The 18157-nt window shown below is 46.8% G+C and overlaps 1 protein-coding gene across 1 annotated transcript in view; it reads left to right on the top strand.

The window, feature by feature from the left end:
- Positions 1 to 18157, top strand: part of LOC115108212 (kalirin-like) — a 257001-nt gene that overhangs the window by 234348 nt on the left and 4496 nt on the right. The window contains 10 exon segments of the mRNA XM_029632309.2: positions 10557 to 10828; positions 13607 to 13744; positions 15422 to 15540; positions 15860 to 15926; positions 16586 to 16689; positions 17009 to 17078; positions 17282 to 17368; positions 17482 to 17574; positions 17719 to 17769; positions 17998 to 18075. Of these exon segments, the coding sequence (XP_029488169.2) occupies positions 10557 to 10828; positions 13607 to 13744; positions 15422 to 15540; positions 15860 to 15926; positions 16586 to 16689; positions 17009 to 17078; positions 17282 to 17368; positions 17482 to 17574; positions 17719 to 17769; positions 17998 to 18075 (1079 nt within the window).

Here is an 18157-nt window from a genome sequence, read left to right as displayed (position 1 = left end):
AGACGTAACATAGTAAACTTAAATCCAGGACACTCAAATTAGTATGATATGTTACATTTGGTATGGTTGCATAAGACGGAAGGTTACTTTAAGGCAAAAACGCAAGGAGGGTGGATGTGTGGGCGTATAACGCAAACTCTAGCTGATCTGGGACAGCTAAAACAATAGTTTATCTATTGGAAAAATTCAGGTAGGTCCCTCAGTTTCATTGTTTTCTTCTGTTTTAATAAACGTTTTGCAACAGAAACGGCGTAATGAATATACCCGCACAGTTCACTTTGATAGCAGCCACATAAAGCATCACCACTTTGCTTGTTGTATAATTCCATCTCGCAACTACGCTCTCTCCTCCTCTCACCTTTTCCCTTCACTTGTTGACTTCAGTGCACAGCACAACAGCTGCCTGTGACCAGGGGCAAAAACATCCCCAAGCCAAACCTTCATACCATAACCGCTAACCGCTACATCATGGTCGCCATATAAACGTTAGTCAACAAACTAGAACTAGCGTGTTAGTAATCGGACAATCCAATCCATGTGTACAATCATGCAGTACGGTGTACAGTAAGCAGTTTAGCCGTTACACCGGCGGGCCCCTGTGGCAAAACATTTGTAAAACCGAAGGCTTACCTTGACTTGGAGGAGTTGCAGAGGGTAACGGGTAACTGCATTTTTGAGCCTAAGTATGATACAATGTCAATTGCTTAATTAACTCAGGAACCATACCTGTGTAGAAGCACCTTCTTTCAGCATACTTTGTATCCCTCGTTTACTCGTGTTTCCTTTATTTTGGCAGTTTACCTGTAACTCAATATACCCTGCATACTCTTCATATTATTAATGGCAAAAATAACCTGTTTAATCCTGCATTTTGTAGATTTGGAGTTGGTTGGAGTTAGTGGAAAGGCTAGTTAAATGAAGGCCACCCAAACGTGAGGCGTCATGTCTCTGTGTATGTACTGTATGGTTGGTTGGTCTCCCGTGATCTGTTCAATTAGGCACACAGTAACTCTCCTTTGTCCAGGGACCACCTCATTTGCCTATCCACTGCATACGGCTGACTTTCCTCAGATAAGAGCTGGGCTTGTTTTTCTATGGCAGCATGCAAATCTAAGAGCTGCAGTATGGTGCCAGTTATACAATATGGAAATTGTGTTTATACTCCAGTTTCACCACACCATTGACAGTAAAGGCATCATAGGAGGAAATGCATGAGGACATGGCATTAAAACATCCAATGTATCATATCCCGGTAATGTCATGGTACGATTACACCTGCATATTACACATCGTACATAGAGGTTCGTTAAGAAAGACTTACTTACAAAATGTCGTGGTTTTATCCGTATCAAATCAATTGAAAAGGGGAGCTACAATTTTCCCGTCACCTGGCCGATCACTTCCTCATCCTCCTAAACACCCGAAGCGTAGATAAACCTGGTGGAATGTTCAGCGTTTCCGGTCATAGATGGAGAAGATCTATTGATGACAACTCTAAAGATACTCTACGCTGTCAGAACAGATGTTCCTTTGTCTCGACAGCCTGTGTCCTGTCTCTTGTTCTTACCCTCGTCAATCTAGACAGAGGTGCGCATTGTGAATCTCTCTAGTCCCTGCTCTGTCTCATCCTCTTGAAACACCCTTGGCCTGCCTGTCCTCCCTCTGGTTGTGTGGGGGATTAGTCCGTTCCTGCCCTGAAGCACTGCCACGTCTCTCTGTATCCCCAACAGAGACACCAGCCAGAACGCCACATAGCCCAGATACGCTCCATAACAACCACATCGCTCCTTACCTGCAGTGTCCTAGTTCTTAGTACAGCTCCAAGGTGCACTGTGGCCGTATTCGACACAACCTGTCCTTATTTACCCTATGAAGTATGATACACACACGGCCCTTCTCACAGAACTTTTCTGGTTCAGAAGTGTAACTTGAGAGACTGATATAGAGGGCATAGTGGGAAAGGATGTAACATGGCAATGGACCTACTGAAACCTGGCTGGCTTTCCTCGGTAGACTAATCAGTGACATTGCCGCTCATATCAGCTTGTAAGGAATGTGCCCGCACATGACATTTCACAGCCATTCCCACCCATGCAGCCTTGTGGAACTACTGGTAGGCCGATACAGTCTGTGCCGACGGCAGCTTGAGTTTTGTATTTTTGTTTGCCAGCACAATAGACGGAGCTAGTACTACTTAGTGCTGCCTTTTGTCAAGCCGACTTGTAACATGAGTCGATTCTCTGTAACCCACGCTGCTCTCTGTGAATCAGAGGCAGTGAGTGTAGGGTGCCCCTCCCCATCCCCTCCTCCTTCCCCGTCCGTCCCTCCCCTCAGTGGAGTGGAGCAGGCTGAACTTGGAGCAGCTAGTGGCTGGTTGTCTGAGCTGCAGTCAGGGTGCATTTTGGATCTGTCTTTTTTTCTTTCTTCTCCCTCTTAATTGTCTTCCGGAGCCATGAGCTTCTTCTAGCTGCCCAGGATGAAAAGTGGGAGACATTGTCGTTCCTGTTGCGGTTGGATTCTAGCTAAGTGTTGCTGCTGCTGTTACAAAGTGACAGGTGCGTACCTTACCGCTGACTGAGACTACGGATTGTGTGTGTTTTTTTGGGCTCCCGCCAGAAGTCCAGAGTTAGGGGTGGAGAGTTAGGGCATTCTGATGCGTGTAAGCTTTCTCACACCTGAGCTTCTCACTAAAAGGTTGTTGATGAGCAGTGCTTTTATCTGTACATCAGTCAGGGATGTTACGTAGCTTTTTGAGGTATGTTTGCGACAAACATTTGTGAGACAATGCTTGTATCGGACTTCACAAACTGTAGCTGGCTGACCCCTATTAGAGAACAACTTTTGATTAATATTAATATTGCCTTGCCAGTGTTTACTTGTTTGCTGACGTTTTCGAGATTTAATGGAAAACTCCACCCCCCAAAAAAACTAACTTTTGGTATTTGTTTCATAAGTCTATTGTTGACGTAGTCTCAAAATGTTTTGCTTGTCGGCGATCAAGTTTTCAAGATATGTAACTTTTAAGATACGGAAATCATCTCCATGTGATGCATTTTGTAAGTCAGTTGGTCAGATTTCTGCCCTGCTAGAGCTGCCATTTATGGGGTGGAAATGTATAGGCTCAACAATGGCTCAGCCGCGAAGGCCACACACGCTCACAGAACAGGAACACCTAGTGCTGAGGTAATGTAGTGTGTAAGGATCGTCTGTCCTCGGTTACAACACTCGACTACAGAGTTCCAGACTGCCCCTGGAAGCAACGTCAGCACAATGACTGTTCCTCAGGAGCTTCATGAAATGGGTTTCCATGGCCGAGCAGCCACGCACAAGCCTCAGATCACCATGCGCAATGCCAAGCGTCGGCTGGAGTGGTGTAAAGCTCGCCGCCGTTGGACTCTGGAGCAGTGGAAACGCGTTCTCTGGAGTGATGAATCACACTTCACCATCTGGCAGTCCGACAGACAAATCTGGGTTTGGTAGATGCCAGGAGAACGCTACCTGACCCAATGCATAGTGCCAACTGTACAGTTTTGTGGAAGAGGAATAATGGTCTGGGGCTGTTTTTAATGGTTCGGGCTAGGCCCCTTAGTTCCAGTGAAGGAATATCTTAACGCTACAGCATACTGACATTCTAGACGAATCTGTACTTTCACCTTTGTGGCAACAGTTTAGGGAAGGCCCTTTCCTGTTTCAGTATGACAATGCGCACGTGCACAAAGCGAAGTCCATACAGAAATGGTTTGTTAAGATCGGTGTGGATGAACTTGACTGGCCTGCACAGATCCCTGACCTCAACCCTTTCGAATACGAAACGCCGACTGCGAGCCAGGCCTAATCGCCCAACATCAGTGCCCGATCTCACTAATGCTCTTGTGGCTGAATGAAAGCAAGTCCCCCCAGCAATGTTCCAACATCTAGTGGAAAGCCTTCCCAGAAGAGTGGAGGCTGTTATAGTAGCAAAGGGAGAACCAACTCTATATTAATGCCTATTATTTTGGAATGAGATGTTCGACGAGCAGGTGTCCACAGACCTTTGGTCATATAGTGTATCTCCGGGCTGTGAACGGTAAGAGAAATAGCTGCTGCACTGACAATAACTGGCATTATATGCTATTGTGTCATTGTGCTGTCTTCATAGAAGAGGATGAGGATGAAGCTGTGTCAAAAGTAGGTTATTTTCTGGATCAGAGGATGAATAATAGCGATTTGGAGATGCCGTCAGGGGATCTGAGCAGGACTGCATTATGGTAGTCACTGCCTCTGCACAGTAGGCTCCCATTCATAAACATTGAATTCATAACTGTGAATTATGTAACATGCTTGTTATTAAGTTTTACAAATGTCATGGGTTTCGTTTCCATTTGATTTTCAACACTTCTGTTACTGTACGTCTGTCAACAATGCGTCATAATATAGGAGTCCGATTTTTCTCCCTTCTTAACCTAGTTTCTCGTTGAGGGTAGATTGTAACGCCGCTGGAGTCTTTTTGAAGACCAAATTAGCCACAATTCCCCTTTCGTCTGAAGCATTACTGCAAGTTTCTTTGAAGATGACTCTTAGGGGAGGGTTGTCGGTGTGGATGGGATGCATCTCTCCTTTTAATTGTTGCCCTGCAAGTTAACGAAGAGGATGTTTTCATCGTTTGTATCCAATGTCTGGGTTATTGGTGCTCTTGTTGTTGTTTTTATATCCTTTTAGGGGTTTTCACGTTTTGCTCGTTCAGCAAATGGAAGCTGGCTTGCAGATTGTGAACCGCACTGAGAGAATTGAAAACTCTTCGGATACAGTGCATTTGGAAAGTATTCAGGCCGCTTGACATTTTTCCACATTTTTGTTACATTACAGCCTTATTCTAAAATGGATTAAATAGTTGTTTTCCCTAATCAATCTACACACAATACCCCATAATGACAAAACAAAAACAGGTTTTTAGAAATGTTTGCACGTTTATTAAAATAAAACACTGAGATCACATTTACATAAGTATTCAGACCCTTTACTCAGTACTTTGTTGAAGCCCCTTTGGCAGCGATTACAGCCTCGATTCTTCTTGGGTATGACGCTACAAGCTTGGCACACCTGTATTTGGGGAGTTTCTCTCATTCTTCTCTGCAGATTCTCTCAAGCTCTTTCAGGTTGGATGGGAGCGTCGCTGCACAGCTATTTTCAGGTGTCTCTCGAGATCTTTGATCAGGTTCAGGTCTGGGCTTTGGCTGGGCCACTCAAGAGCTTGTCCCAGAGACTTGTCCCATAGCCACTCTTGCATTGTCTTGGCTGTGTGCTTAGGGTCATTGTCCTGTTGGAAGGTGAACCTTCGCCCCAGTCTGAGGTCCTGAGTGCTCTGGAGCAGGTTTTCCATCAAGGATCTCTCTGTACTTTGCTCCGTTCATCTTTCCCTTGATCCGGACTACTCTACCAGTCCCTGACTCTGAAAAACATCCCCACAGCCTGATGCTGCCACCACCATGCTTCACCGTTGGGATGGTACCAGGTTTTCTCCAGACGTGACGCTTAGCATTCAGGCCAAAGAGTTCAATCTTGGTTTCATCAGACCAGAGAATCTCGTTTCTTATGGTCTGAGAGTCCTTTAGGTAACTTTTGGCAAACTCCAAGCGGGGTGTCATGTGCCTTTTACTGAGGAGTGGCTTCCACCTGGCCACTCCACCATAAAGCCCATAAAGCCCTGGAGAGCTGCAAATATGGTTGTCCTTCTGGAAGGTTCTCCCATCTCCACAGAGAAACTCTGGAGCTCTGTCATATTTACCATCAGGTTCTTGGTCACTTCCCTGACCAAGGCCTTTCTCCCTCGATTGCTCAGTTTGGCCAGGTGGCCAGCTCTACGAAGAGTCTTGGTGGTTCCAAACTTCTTCCATTTTTAAGAATGATGAAGGCCATTGTGTTCATGGGGACCTTCAATGCTGCATACATGTTTTGGTACCATTCCCCAGATCTGTGCCTCGGCACCACCCTGTCTCGGAGCTCTGCGGACAATTCCTTTGACCTCATGGCTTGTGGGACCTTATATAGACAGGTGTGTACCTTTCCAAACCGTGTCCAATCAAGTTGTAGAAACAACTCAAGGATAATCAATAGAAACAGCATGCACCTGATCTCAATTTCGAGTCTCATAGCAAAGTGTCTGAATACTTATGTAAATATGGTGTTTCTGTTTTATATTTTCTATAAATTTGCAAAAAATATATATATATTTTGTTCACTTTATCATTATGTGTTATTGTGTGATGAGGGGAAAAAATAATAATTTAATCTATTTTAGAATAAGGCTATAACGTAACAAAATGTGGAAAATGTCAAGGGGTTTAAATACTTTCCAAATGCACTATGCGTGAAGTGCGATCGTTCCAGATGATAAAAATGACACATAGTGAACTTCCAGAAAAGAAAAAGGTCAATTCCATGCTTGTGTGCAACCAAACAGACCTGTCCTGCTTTTCCTTAATGGGGCCCGTGTTACGGGTACTATGCCAGTGTTTATGGTATTTCTATTGACAGACAGGTATAAGATGGTCCACGTAACACTGTCTGTACCCAGGCAGGAAAAGCACGATACCTTTGTTCGGTTGCACCCAGACAAGGACTACCCTTTTTCTTTGCCGGAAGTCTGATGACATCATAAGATTCACCACAGTGAATAACTGTGACATAGCCAACACCTCACGGAGAGACACCCTGATAAAGACACCTGATAGAACAGCTTCTACTGACTTGTTCCGTTGCTGACAGGACATCTCTGTCACAGACTGGGTGCCATATTGGATGCAGCCACGGCATGGTTTCAGGAAGTTTACAGGAGATAGGATGTGGTTTATATAGCACACATATAACAAAGGCAGATTGCGGGGACGTTCTGTGAACACGTTTTGCTTAGATAGCTGTGCGGTGCCTTGTGTAAAGGCAGTCGACGGTTCAGGCTAATTCAACTCGTTTCGGAACAGACACTCCTCATAGTCTTCAGTTTAATTAATTACTATTAATGAATACTTCCACCGGAGGGACTTTCCACACTGTAAGCTTTTTTAAATGTAGGCTTAGGGGTCTGTACTAAGAACCTGTTTTGCTACATATTTGACACCACATATCAGGACAGGTAGTCAATGTAAAACTATTATTAGATAAGGAATGTAGACGAACACCACCTCTTCTTTCTCCCTCTTCGTCCGTGCCTCTCCCTACACTGACCGAGGTGCAGACTGGTCTGCTTGTCTAGCTGCCTGCCACAAGCTAGGCCGCCATTGGTCCTCAACGGGAAACATCTGAGGGAATTTTACCTCTCACATTGCTCCAGCTGCCGCCCTGCTCTAATACCCGTCCTCCGCAGGCTATTGTGAACTCTGGCTCAGTTAGAAATCGGTTCAAGTCATTGGGACACTGCACTGAGGCGAAGAGAATCTTTCAGTGAATTGTGGGGGAAATCTCTCCGCTTTTCGTCTTTCGGGCATTCTATAGCTGAGACTGGGAAATTGACTCAAGGTCATTCCACAGGTTTCCATTGTGTGGGACTGTGGCTCTATATCACATAACTGAACCACTGTTTGGTGACACGGAAATATTATACTCTGTCCCACGCCCTGCGATAATAACCGACGCAAACATTTTAGACAGACTGACAGTTTAAACAGTTTAACTTCTGCAGTGGTATCCGAACATAAAAATGTCCAAAAAGTCATGAAACCACATTTATATGAGTCACCAACATTTACAAATGTATTTCATTTCACGTTGTGGAGTCATGATATAACCCCGACGACTGTCCATCTCCAATATCTTATTGTGAAATATTTCCCTCGGTTTGAATCCCCCTTTGTGGTTTGGAGGGAGTATTCCTAGTGGTTGTTTCCAGTGTAAACAGAAGGCCTGTGATAGAGCATACAGATTCTGCATCAGAACTAGGTAACAGTGAGACAGCAGGATGAGGAATGAGAATATGATCCCTCTGTCAGGGCAGCCATTAATCTGGCGAGATGGGAAATGAAGGCGCTTAAGAGGACCCTGTTTGCGTCCCAATTGGTTCCTATGTAGTGCACTAAGTTTGGGAATCCCTGTGGGCCCTGGTCAAAAGTAGTGCAATATACAGGGTGCCATTTGGGACATAGGCCATGTGCACACAGAGCAGGGCCTAATGAGAGAGAGACCATTTTTCCAGCACATGCCTGCTGTTGTCATCAAGTCTAAGTGTGACGCGCTGCTCCACAAAGTGGATTTCAGCAGGCAGCCATCTGTGCCATTTTATTTCTCCTGTTTTTCTTCTTTTTTTTGTCACTATTCCTCGTTTCACTATTTCAGTTTCTGGAGGCGAAAGAAACGCACACCTATTTAGGCCAGGTGCTGGCTAGCGGAGTAGAACACCTATTTAGGCCAGGTGCTGGCTAGCGGAGTAGAACACCTGTTTAGGCCAGGTGATGGCTAGCGGAGTAGAACACCTGTTTAGGCCAGGTGCTGGCTAGCGGAGTAGAACACCTTTTTAGGCCAGGTGCTGGCTAGCGGAGTAGAACACCGGTTTAGGCCAGGTGCTGGCTAGCGGAGTAGAACACCGGTTTAGGCCAGGTGCTGGCTAGCGGAGTAGAACACCGGTTTAGGCCAGGTGCTGGCTAGCGGAGTAGAACACCGGTTTAGGCCAGGTGCTGGCTAGCGGAGTAGAACACCGGTTTAGGCCAGGTGCTGGCTAGCGGAGTAGAACTCCGGTTTAGGCCAGGTGCTGGCTAGCGGAGTAGAACTCCGGTTTAGGCCAGGTGATGGCTAGCGGAGTAGAACACTTGAAAAAGAAAAGGAGAGCCGCACACTCTAGGAGCTCTGATTCAATAACTGAATAACCCCCCCCCTTCACTGCCCTGTTATTGACTGTCTCCTCGGGGAGAGATTGTGGCTGGGGCTCTGATATGGCTCTGGGTTGCTGAGTTGTTCTACTTTACAATATCTAACTACAGGCTTGGTCCACATGATTCTCCTCAAGGTCACTTCCCTGTAATGAGTCATCTAGCACAAAAGGCAGCTAGTCAGCAGCCCCACACGCTACACTTTACTCTCAATGCATGCATCCCAAATGGCAACCTGTTCTCTTTATGGTGCACTACACTAGGGCTCTGGCTTAGAATAGTGCACTATATAGGGAATAGGGTGCCATTTGGGTTCCGTGCAATGAGGACCGCTTTGGAATGAATGGAGGCTGTTGGAACTCATGAACTGTTAACCCTTTGGAATGAACCTATTAGTATTAGACAGATGCCACTGTCTGCCCCATAACTGCTTTCCAGTTGCTCCATAATCCATACATTCCCCATTTTATGTTAACATATTTCAGGATTTAGGATTTCATGCTTCATTTCACAGCTTCACTCAACACCTCTAATGCCATTTTCGGGATACATTCTATGCAAACGGAGTTGCACGATAAGCAGGACTGAGATTCTTCTAGTACAGGGCCCGAACATGTAGTCCGCTGTCATTGTGGATAGCACTGTCGTACTTTCCCACATAGCCTCAAATAGATGGGAAATGAAGTCTAGGTCAGTCCAGTGAGAGGGAAACAGTGAGAGAGAAATGGCAAAGAGAGAGAGAGAGAAAGATACCATGTTTAGCAGAGAAGCGGGATATTTGCGCTATCCTCCCTCTTTTGTTTGCCACAATAGGGCTGACCGTAGCAGCAAATATCTCCCCAGCCTGCTGATAACAGCATGGACACTGTCAGCTTTTTACTGCAGACTTGTGAGTTGTTTGACCTGGCTGGCCTGGTCAACAGAGGCCCTCCCCCACAGCACAAACGTACCCCCCCCCCCCCCTTTCATCTCAATGGCTTGGCCAAATGTTTCCTTTAGTATCGAGCTATTTTTGATCCCAATGGACGGGGCAGCCGCTTTTAACATTTACCTACAGGTCCTGTTTGTAGAAATAGAAGGAGACGTGTTGTGAATCTTAGGCGCCTCGTGAAATGATCCTTTGGGAGCCAGCTGAGAAAGCACACTGTGTGACTTGCATTCCTGTACAGTAGCATCCTACATTGAGCAATGTTGGTATACGAATGACTTGCATTCCGACATAGCATTTAAACGCCACTTTGAATGTGTACATGACACTGCAACACAACTTCCCCGTGGGGACAATAAAGTCCGGAGCAGTAGTTGTATTACACTGGCCAATGTTGATCACTGGGTTGACCGCGTTCATGCAGTCTGCCATTCAGCAATGTCGATAAACGCACGACCGTGTTTGCTCACCCTATGTTTTTGGGAAGTAATGGGTTAAAAAAAGAAGAAGCTTTTGTTAGTATACGTCAGGCGACAAGGGACATCACTCTAGTTAGTACAGTACCAAAGGGTCCGCATTCAAAAGGGCACCCTATTTCCTATAGGCCCTGGCTAAAAGTAATGCGCTAGATAGGGAATAGGGTGCCATTTGGGACGCACGCAGAGCCAAGGAGAAATGTCTGAATTGAAGCTCCTGCTGGGTACTTAGGTACTCTAAAGGTGTGTGTGTCTGGCAGAATGTCGGCCAGGGTGAATTCGGAAGTCTAAAATGCTGTTTGCCTCCTCCCTTTCCAGAGAACTACTCGGTCAGCGGGCCCGAAGGAGCGAAGACCGAGTCGGTGGCCAACCTGCAGTCCCAGGCCTCCCTGAGCTCCATCCAGTCCAGCTCTCCGGGACCGAAGCGCTCGGGCAACACCCTGAAGAAGTGGCTGACCAGCCCTGTGCGTCGCCTCAGCCACGGCAGCAGCGTCAAGAAGTTCCCCAGCAAGCACAAGAAGAGGGACGGCCGCAAGAGCATCGACCTGGGGCCGCCTGAGAGCTCCCTGCACGACGGGAGCGTAGACGAGGTAATGAGCGTCCTGACTCCTCTCCACCGCGTCTCCTTGTCTCTGCCGCATCTCCCTCTCTCCCTTTCGCTCTCCTCTCCAACGTGTCTCTGTAACATGCAGTAATTGGTTTCTAAAGGACATGTCCATCACAGTTCTTTGAATCACGAATTGCTGTGGGAATACACTATCTGGGGAGTTGTGGTTCTTTCATGCTCTTCGTTTAACAAAAGGTTTTAAGTGAATGGATCATATTTAGAAGTACAGTTCAGGCAATGGTTTGTAAGAGATCTTTCCAAACCATTGTGCTGATTCCCCTTCAGATCAGTTTTTTGAACCTCTCTTGAACCTTACTTCACATGCAACCAAAGGTTGATAGTTGATAACTACAGCGATTGTGTATCTGCAGCATCCCCCCCCCCCCCCAAAAAAAAGAAAATCCTCCCATCGATAGAGGAGCAATTTCCCAAGGCTAAAGTATAAGAGTAACAGTCAGTATCTGGTGTGGCCACCAGCTGCATTAAGTACTGCAGTGCATTTACTCCTCATGGACTGCACCAGATTTGCCAGTTCTTTCTGTGAGATGTTACCCCACTCTTTCACCAAGGCACCTGCAAGTTCCCGGACATTTCTGGGGAGAATGGCCCAAGCCCTCACCCTCCGATCCAATTGGTCCCAGACGTGCTCATGTCAGGAAGAGCCTGCAGGAAGGGTACCACATGAGGGAGGAGGATGTCTTCCCTGTAATGCACAGAATTGAGATTGCCTGCAATGACAACAAGCTCAGTCCGATGATACTGTGACACACCGCCCCAGACCATGATGGACCCTCCAACTCCAAATCGATCCCGCTCCAGAGTACACGCCTTGGTGTAACGCTCATTCCTTCGACGATAAACGGGAATCCGACCATCACCTCTGGTGAGACAAAAACGCGACTTGTCAGTGAAGAGCACTTTTTGCCAGTGATGGTGGATTTGTGCCTATATGCGACGTTGTTGCCTGTGATGTCTGGTGAGGACCTGCCTTACAGGCTTACAAGCCCACAGTCCAGCCACTCTCAGCCTATTGCGGACAGTCTGAGCACTGATGGAAGGATTGTGCGTTCCTGGTGTATCTCAGGCAGTTGTTGCCATCCTGCACCTGTCGCACAGGTGTGATGTTCGGATGTACCGATCCTGTGCAGGTGTTGTTACACGTGTTCTGCCACTGCGAGGACGATCAGCTGTCCACCCTGTCTCCCTGTAGCACTGACTTAGGCGTCTCACAGTACGGACATTGCAATTTATTGCAATGGCCACACCTCCAGTCCTCCTGCCTCCTTGCAGCATGCCTAAGGCGCGTTTACGCAGATGAGCAGGGACCCTGGGCATCTTTCTTTTGATGTTTTACAGAGTCAGTAGAAATGCCTCTTTTAGGGTCCTACGTTTTCATAACTGTGACCTTAATTGCCTACCGTCTGTAAGCTGTTAGTGTCTTAACGACCGTTCCACAGGTGCATGTTCATTAGTTGTTTATGGTTCATTGAACAAGCATGGGAAACAGTGTTTAAACCCTTTACAATGAAGATCTGTGAAGTTGTTTGGATTTCTAAGAATTATATTTGAAAGATAGGGTCCTGAAAAAGGTCTGTTTCTTTCGTAGAGTTTAGTATTATTGGGACACATCCCCAATAACAAAGGGATCATTCTGCAGGGTGCAATTCTGGTTTCATCACAAGTCATGAACTATCGGCATCCTTCTGAATCAATTTCAGTGTCAACTAATTTCAAGCAAATTTGAGCAATTACAAGCATCTCTGTGCATGAGGAAAAGTAGAGAGAATTTTTGTCAGTGCAGGTAGTCTATTTCTTACTTCTCATTTGGTTGATGGATAGCAGAGCAATATTGTGCTGTACTTTAGCAACTGCTGCATGTAAATGTTTTAGATGCCAACCAAAAAGATATGCCCTGCCTCCCGAGTGGCGCAGTGGTATAAGGCACTGCAACGCAGTGTTTGAGACGTCACTGCCGACCCGGGTTCGATCCTGGGCTGTGTCGCCGGCCGGCCGCGACCGGTAGACCCATCAGGCGGTGCACAATTGGCCCAGCGTGGTCCGGGTTAGGAGAGGGTTTGGCCGGCCGGGATGTCCTTGTCCCATCGTGCTCTAGCGACTCCTGTGACGGGCAGGGCGCATGCACGCTGACACGGTCGCCAGCTGTACGGCGTTTCCGCCGACCCCTTTGGTGTGGCTGGCTTCCGGGTTAAGCGAGCAGTTTGTCAAGAAGCAGTGCGGCTTGGCAGGATCTTGTTTCGGAGGACGCATGGCTCTCGACCTTCACCTCTCCCGAGTCCGTACGGGAGTTGCAGCGATGGAACAAGACTGTAACTACCAATTGGATACCAGGAAATTGGAGAGAAAAAGGGGGTCAAGAAAGAAAGGTCATGTCGCTACAGTATAATTTCACAGTAACAGAAAAGTAGATTCCTTGTTCTCATTCCTCGCACAGCCCCATGATAAAAATCCTAAAGGAATGGTCACAGATGTATTCCACATGATTTGTGATTAGAAAGGCACCCTATTCCCTATGTAGTGCACTAATTCTGGTCAAAAGTTGTGCCCTACATAGGGAATAGGGTGCCATTTGGACTCCGGTGACTTTCTGGCTGGTGGCTGTGTAGCACCCAGTGTGATGTTGAGACAAAGAGAGGCACTGTGATGGAGCAGGACACCCCCCGGTGAACTCCGGGACAATGACCCACGTTAACCCCTCCCGCTCCACCCGGACTTTACCCTCTCTACCCTTCTCTCCCTACAGAGGTGCAGGAAGGAGCGCACCCTGTCCAAGTCCTCTGGAATGCAGAGCGGAGGAGAGGAGGAGCCCGAGGATGACTCGCACACCCCCCTGCCGCCCCCCATGGAGATCATCAAGGACCCCTCATCCCAGGAGGAGAAGGTATGGCATGGCACCCCCACACTATGACACTGTATTACCTCTTCTGACCCTTTAAGTCTACTCGCTCACTCTGTTGGAGTTACTTCTCGGATGCGTCCAAAATGGCACCCTATTCACTACAAAGTTCAATACTTTTGACCTGGGTCCAAAGGGCACTGTAGGGTGATAGTGGGCTATTTTGGGACACAGGCTTCGCTTAGCCTTCCCTCCGGTTAATGGACGTCTTCCCTTCAGGTTAACAACCTTATTGATCTCCAAAATCTGCTATGTCTCTCGGCACAGGCTCCTAAGATGTGTCCACCTGCAGCCCCCTCCACTTCCCTTTCCTCTGCTGCCTATGTGTACTATGCAACACCATGCCACTAACTACCAGATGTGTCTGCAGCTGAATCCGTGTCTGCTGAATGGGAAGCATTATGTGTACTGGCTTGGTTTGCAGCTGGAAGAGCTGCTTCCCTGTGTGTGACGTGACTGACTAACATACACACTGTTGCACTTTCACTCTCTCACTTTCACTCTCTCACTACACAAGAGCCCACCCCACCCCTTTGTCCCAAATGGCACCCTATGGGACCCTGGTCAAAAGTAGTGACCTACAATGTAGGGTGTCATTTGGGACGTACCCGTTGGCACTGAAATGTGCCCGGGCCTACTACTAACTGATGTAGCTTGTGTATAATTCCAACAGCACCTCACGTTGCTCCACTAAAGCTTGTCTTTTGTAGCTGGGTCCTGACTAAGCGCTTATCTAATAACTACCTTTTGTCTCTCTGTCTCTATTCCCGCTCTCCTCCTCTTCCTCATCCTCCCTGCTGCTAACACGCCCTACCTCCTTCCCTCTCTCCTTCCCTTCCTCCTAAACTGTGCCTTGCAGTCCTCCGCATTGCTTGCAGCGCGCCAGGGCTCTGCCGATGTCCCCAGCGCTGCGGAGCTGGTCAGTGCAATAGAAAAGTTGGTCCAAACTAAGATGGTAAGTTCGGAAGGTGAAGAAATACAAAAACGGCACTGAGCAATTGCCATTTCTGCACACTCACTTTGCACACTTAAGTCGGTGACAATCTACGCACGAACGCTCTCGTCCGCTTGACGTCATCCACTCGTTCTAACTTCGGCTTTTGAAACGCCACTAACCACGTCACGTTGACTAGGAGCTGCATGTTCATGTTATAGGGCAAGTTTGCAAATATCTTCCTTTCTGAATGTGGAAGGATAGGACACCGTTTGAGTCCCAAACGGCACCCTATCCCCTATTTAGCGCCCTACTTTTGATAAGGCTCGTGTCAAAAGTAGTGCACTGGACAGGGAATCGGGTGCCATTTGGGGCACGGGGCAGTCTTGCCACATACAGATCAGATAAGTAGTATGACGTCAGGTGGCCGATGATGTGATAAGGTTCCAAGCGTCTGCTGCACAGTAGCTTCCTTTATGAATGTTCTGCATTTGGCAATGTTTCGATTCACTCCGATTCGGTTTTACTACTCTCTTTCAGCTTTGTACACGCGGAGCCATTTCCCGAAAGAGTACAATACAGACTGTTTTAGACTTATTTGGAGTTGGCAGCTCATTGGTTAAGCGGAGGGTGATCTCTTCTCCTTCGGCTCCCTCTCCCTGTGTCACAGCAGTGGACTGTATGACTGTGACTTCTTTGCTTCATATCCTCTGTCTCTCCTGTGTTAGAATCTGGAGCCAGGTGCCTACCCCAGCTTCACCACTTTGACCCCTCCGGAACAGACCAGCCCAGCCCTGCCCAGGAACCCTGAAATGGATCAGAAGGCCAAGGCTCTGCGCGGACGCATGTAAGTGACGTGGAGCTTAGCCTCTGTCATATAGCACACACACTCATGGCTCCGATGTTGTCTTCCTGTCCCCTGTTTGGTTACATGTGTAACACTCAGAAGGACACCTAGCGGGTCTACTGTTTAACCTACTCTGTTTATATTGGTTTATTTTTTATTTTTTCAACCACTCAGAAAACAAGTTCCCCTCATAGGAACAATGAAGCTATTATATTCTTCCCTTGAAGGTTGTACTGCATTTATAGGTGGTTCATCCTGCTGAGAAATGCTGCCTCCTGTGTGTATTCAGGTCACTAAGCACACATGTCCTTTTCCCCAGGTTTGTCCTCAATGAGCTGGTGCAGACTGAGAAGGACTATGTCAAGGACTTGGGGATTGTAGTGGAGGTGAGTTGACAAGAATCTCGTCCTAGCGGGGGGGCTATTCAGCCTCAATAGTGGGGAATGAGCATGAGAGAGAGAGGCATGTCTTAGTAACAGTGGAGAATGTGACCACTCACTGCTCTAGTTTGACAATTCAGAAATCTCTGTCTTTGTCCCAAATGGCACCCCTTTCCCTATTTAGTGCACTACGCTTGACCAGTGCACTGCTGTATATAGGGAATAGTGTGCTTTTATGGACACATCTAAAGTGTTGGGCTATGTCCTTGTTGTCGTCCTGTTTGCCTTGTGTTCTTTGGTATTTCTGTCAAAGTCACAGAGAGGCTCCCCGATTTTGTGACTGTATTTACATACCCAACTCCTCAGGAAACATAATTTGATTATCGGGTTGGGTTTGAGATCACATATTGAGATAAGTGCGTAGGGGGTTTTCTCACATCCAGGGCTGAGTACCAAATGGCACCCTATTCCCTATAGCGTGTGCTAAATAGAGAGTATGGTGCCATTTGGGATGCGGCCCATGAGTTCAACCATATTTATCCATCCTATTTTATTTTGCCACTGCATGCTAGTCTCACAATGCTGATCAATATCTGACTCGTGTTTCCTGTCTTAGAGTTCATGACCTTAATTCGCTCGGGGTTTTTCCCCCTCCTCTCTTTAAGGGGTTCATGAAGACGATCGAGGATAAGGGAGTCCCTGAAGATATGAAAGGAAAAGACAAAATCGTTTTCGGGAATATTCACCAGATCTACGACTGGCACAAAGAGTAAGTCTGGTCTCCTGACTTGTCTGAGTCCCAAAATGGTTCCCTATGTAGTGCACTACTTTTAACCATACCCCTTATGGGACCCGGTCAACAGTAGTGCGCTGTATAGGGAATAGGGTGCCACTTGGGACGTACACTGTGCATATTTGTAATATTGGGGAGAATTGAACACGTTGACCAGCCAGAAACCTCCCATAACTGGATTGTGTTGTCATTAGGTCTAGAAGACCAAACCAGGTCACTCCTCATGTGGTTTAGCACTATTTTGGCTTGCCTCATTGCCCTATCAGAGTGACTGAGAGAATGTTTCCTCCCACAGTTTTTTTGTGGGTGAGCTGGAGAAATGTCTCGAAGACAACGAGCACCTTCCTGAGCTTTTCATTAAACATGTACGTGAGTGGGGTCCCCTTTTGTTGTTCGGTATGTGTGACGGTACGTGACAATGGCCGCGGTAGAACTTCAAGGTAGACGCCTTCAACAACCATAGGTGACTTATGTGGGTCAAAAATGATTATTCAGAAGAAGTGGAAGAGAAGTCAGAGCGAAAAATAAACGAGAGGAAAGATGCTAATATTATTTTTCTGTAATACAGGAGAGGCGACTACACATGTATGTGGTTTACTGCCAGAACAAGCCCAAGTCTGAATTCATTGTCGCCGAGTACGACACGTTCTTCGAGGTGAGCCGTACGACACTTTTGAGAATTCTCGAGTAGTCTGAGAACAACTTTGTGTCATATTTTCTTTGCGTTATAAATATGCCTAATGCTAATTGCATTTAATTCTACTTTAGGGCGTACAGCAAGAGGTCAGCTCAAGACTTGGCATAAGTGACTTCCTCATAAAGCCAATTCAGAGAATTACCAAGTATCAGCTGCTTCTAAAGGTAAGAAGGTTACTTGTACGCCAGGTATTCCTGGCGTACAAGTAATCCCTGAAAGACATGCCCTTCGATATAATTAACTGAAACTAATGGAGGTTTTTTCCTCAATGACCTATTGATTACACACAACCTTTTCTTTTTTTTCAGGACTTCTTAAAGTATAGTTCCAAAGCAGGACTAGATTGCCAAGAGATGGAGGTAACAGAAGCGATTTGCGATTGTTGTCTATAGGTTGCCAAAATTCCAGTAGCTTTCCCAAAATACCTCGTTTACCAGAGGGGGAAAAAAACAGGGAATCCTCCTGATTCCAGGAATCTTTCGACCAGGAAGTCCCTGGAATTTTGTAACCCTAATTGATGTTTCGTGTGTCCATCAGCACTGCTGTATCAATGTCACCGCTCACACCAATCTCAATGTGTTTTACAGAAGGCAGTTGGTTTAATGTCCCAGGTCCCCAAGCTCTGCAATGACATGATGAATCTTGGCAGACTACAAGGCTATGAGGTGCTGTACATTTAGTGTCATTCAATTTAGCCAGGATATTCCACTCGGTAACAACCACCACTGTTTTCCAGGGAGTCAATAA

Source organism: Oncorhynchus nerka, linkage group LG3 (assembly GCF_034236695.1).
Source record: "Oncorhynchus nerka isolate Pitt River linkage group LG3, Oner_Uvic_2.0, whole genome shotgun sequence".
Classification (NCBI taxonomy): domain Eukaryota; kingdom Metazoa; phylum Chordata; class Actinopteri; order Salmoniformes; family Salmonidae; genus Oncorhynchus; species Oncorhynchus nerka.
This window is presented reverse-complemented; position numbering and strand designations above follow the sequence as displayed.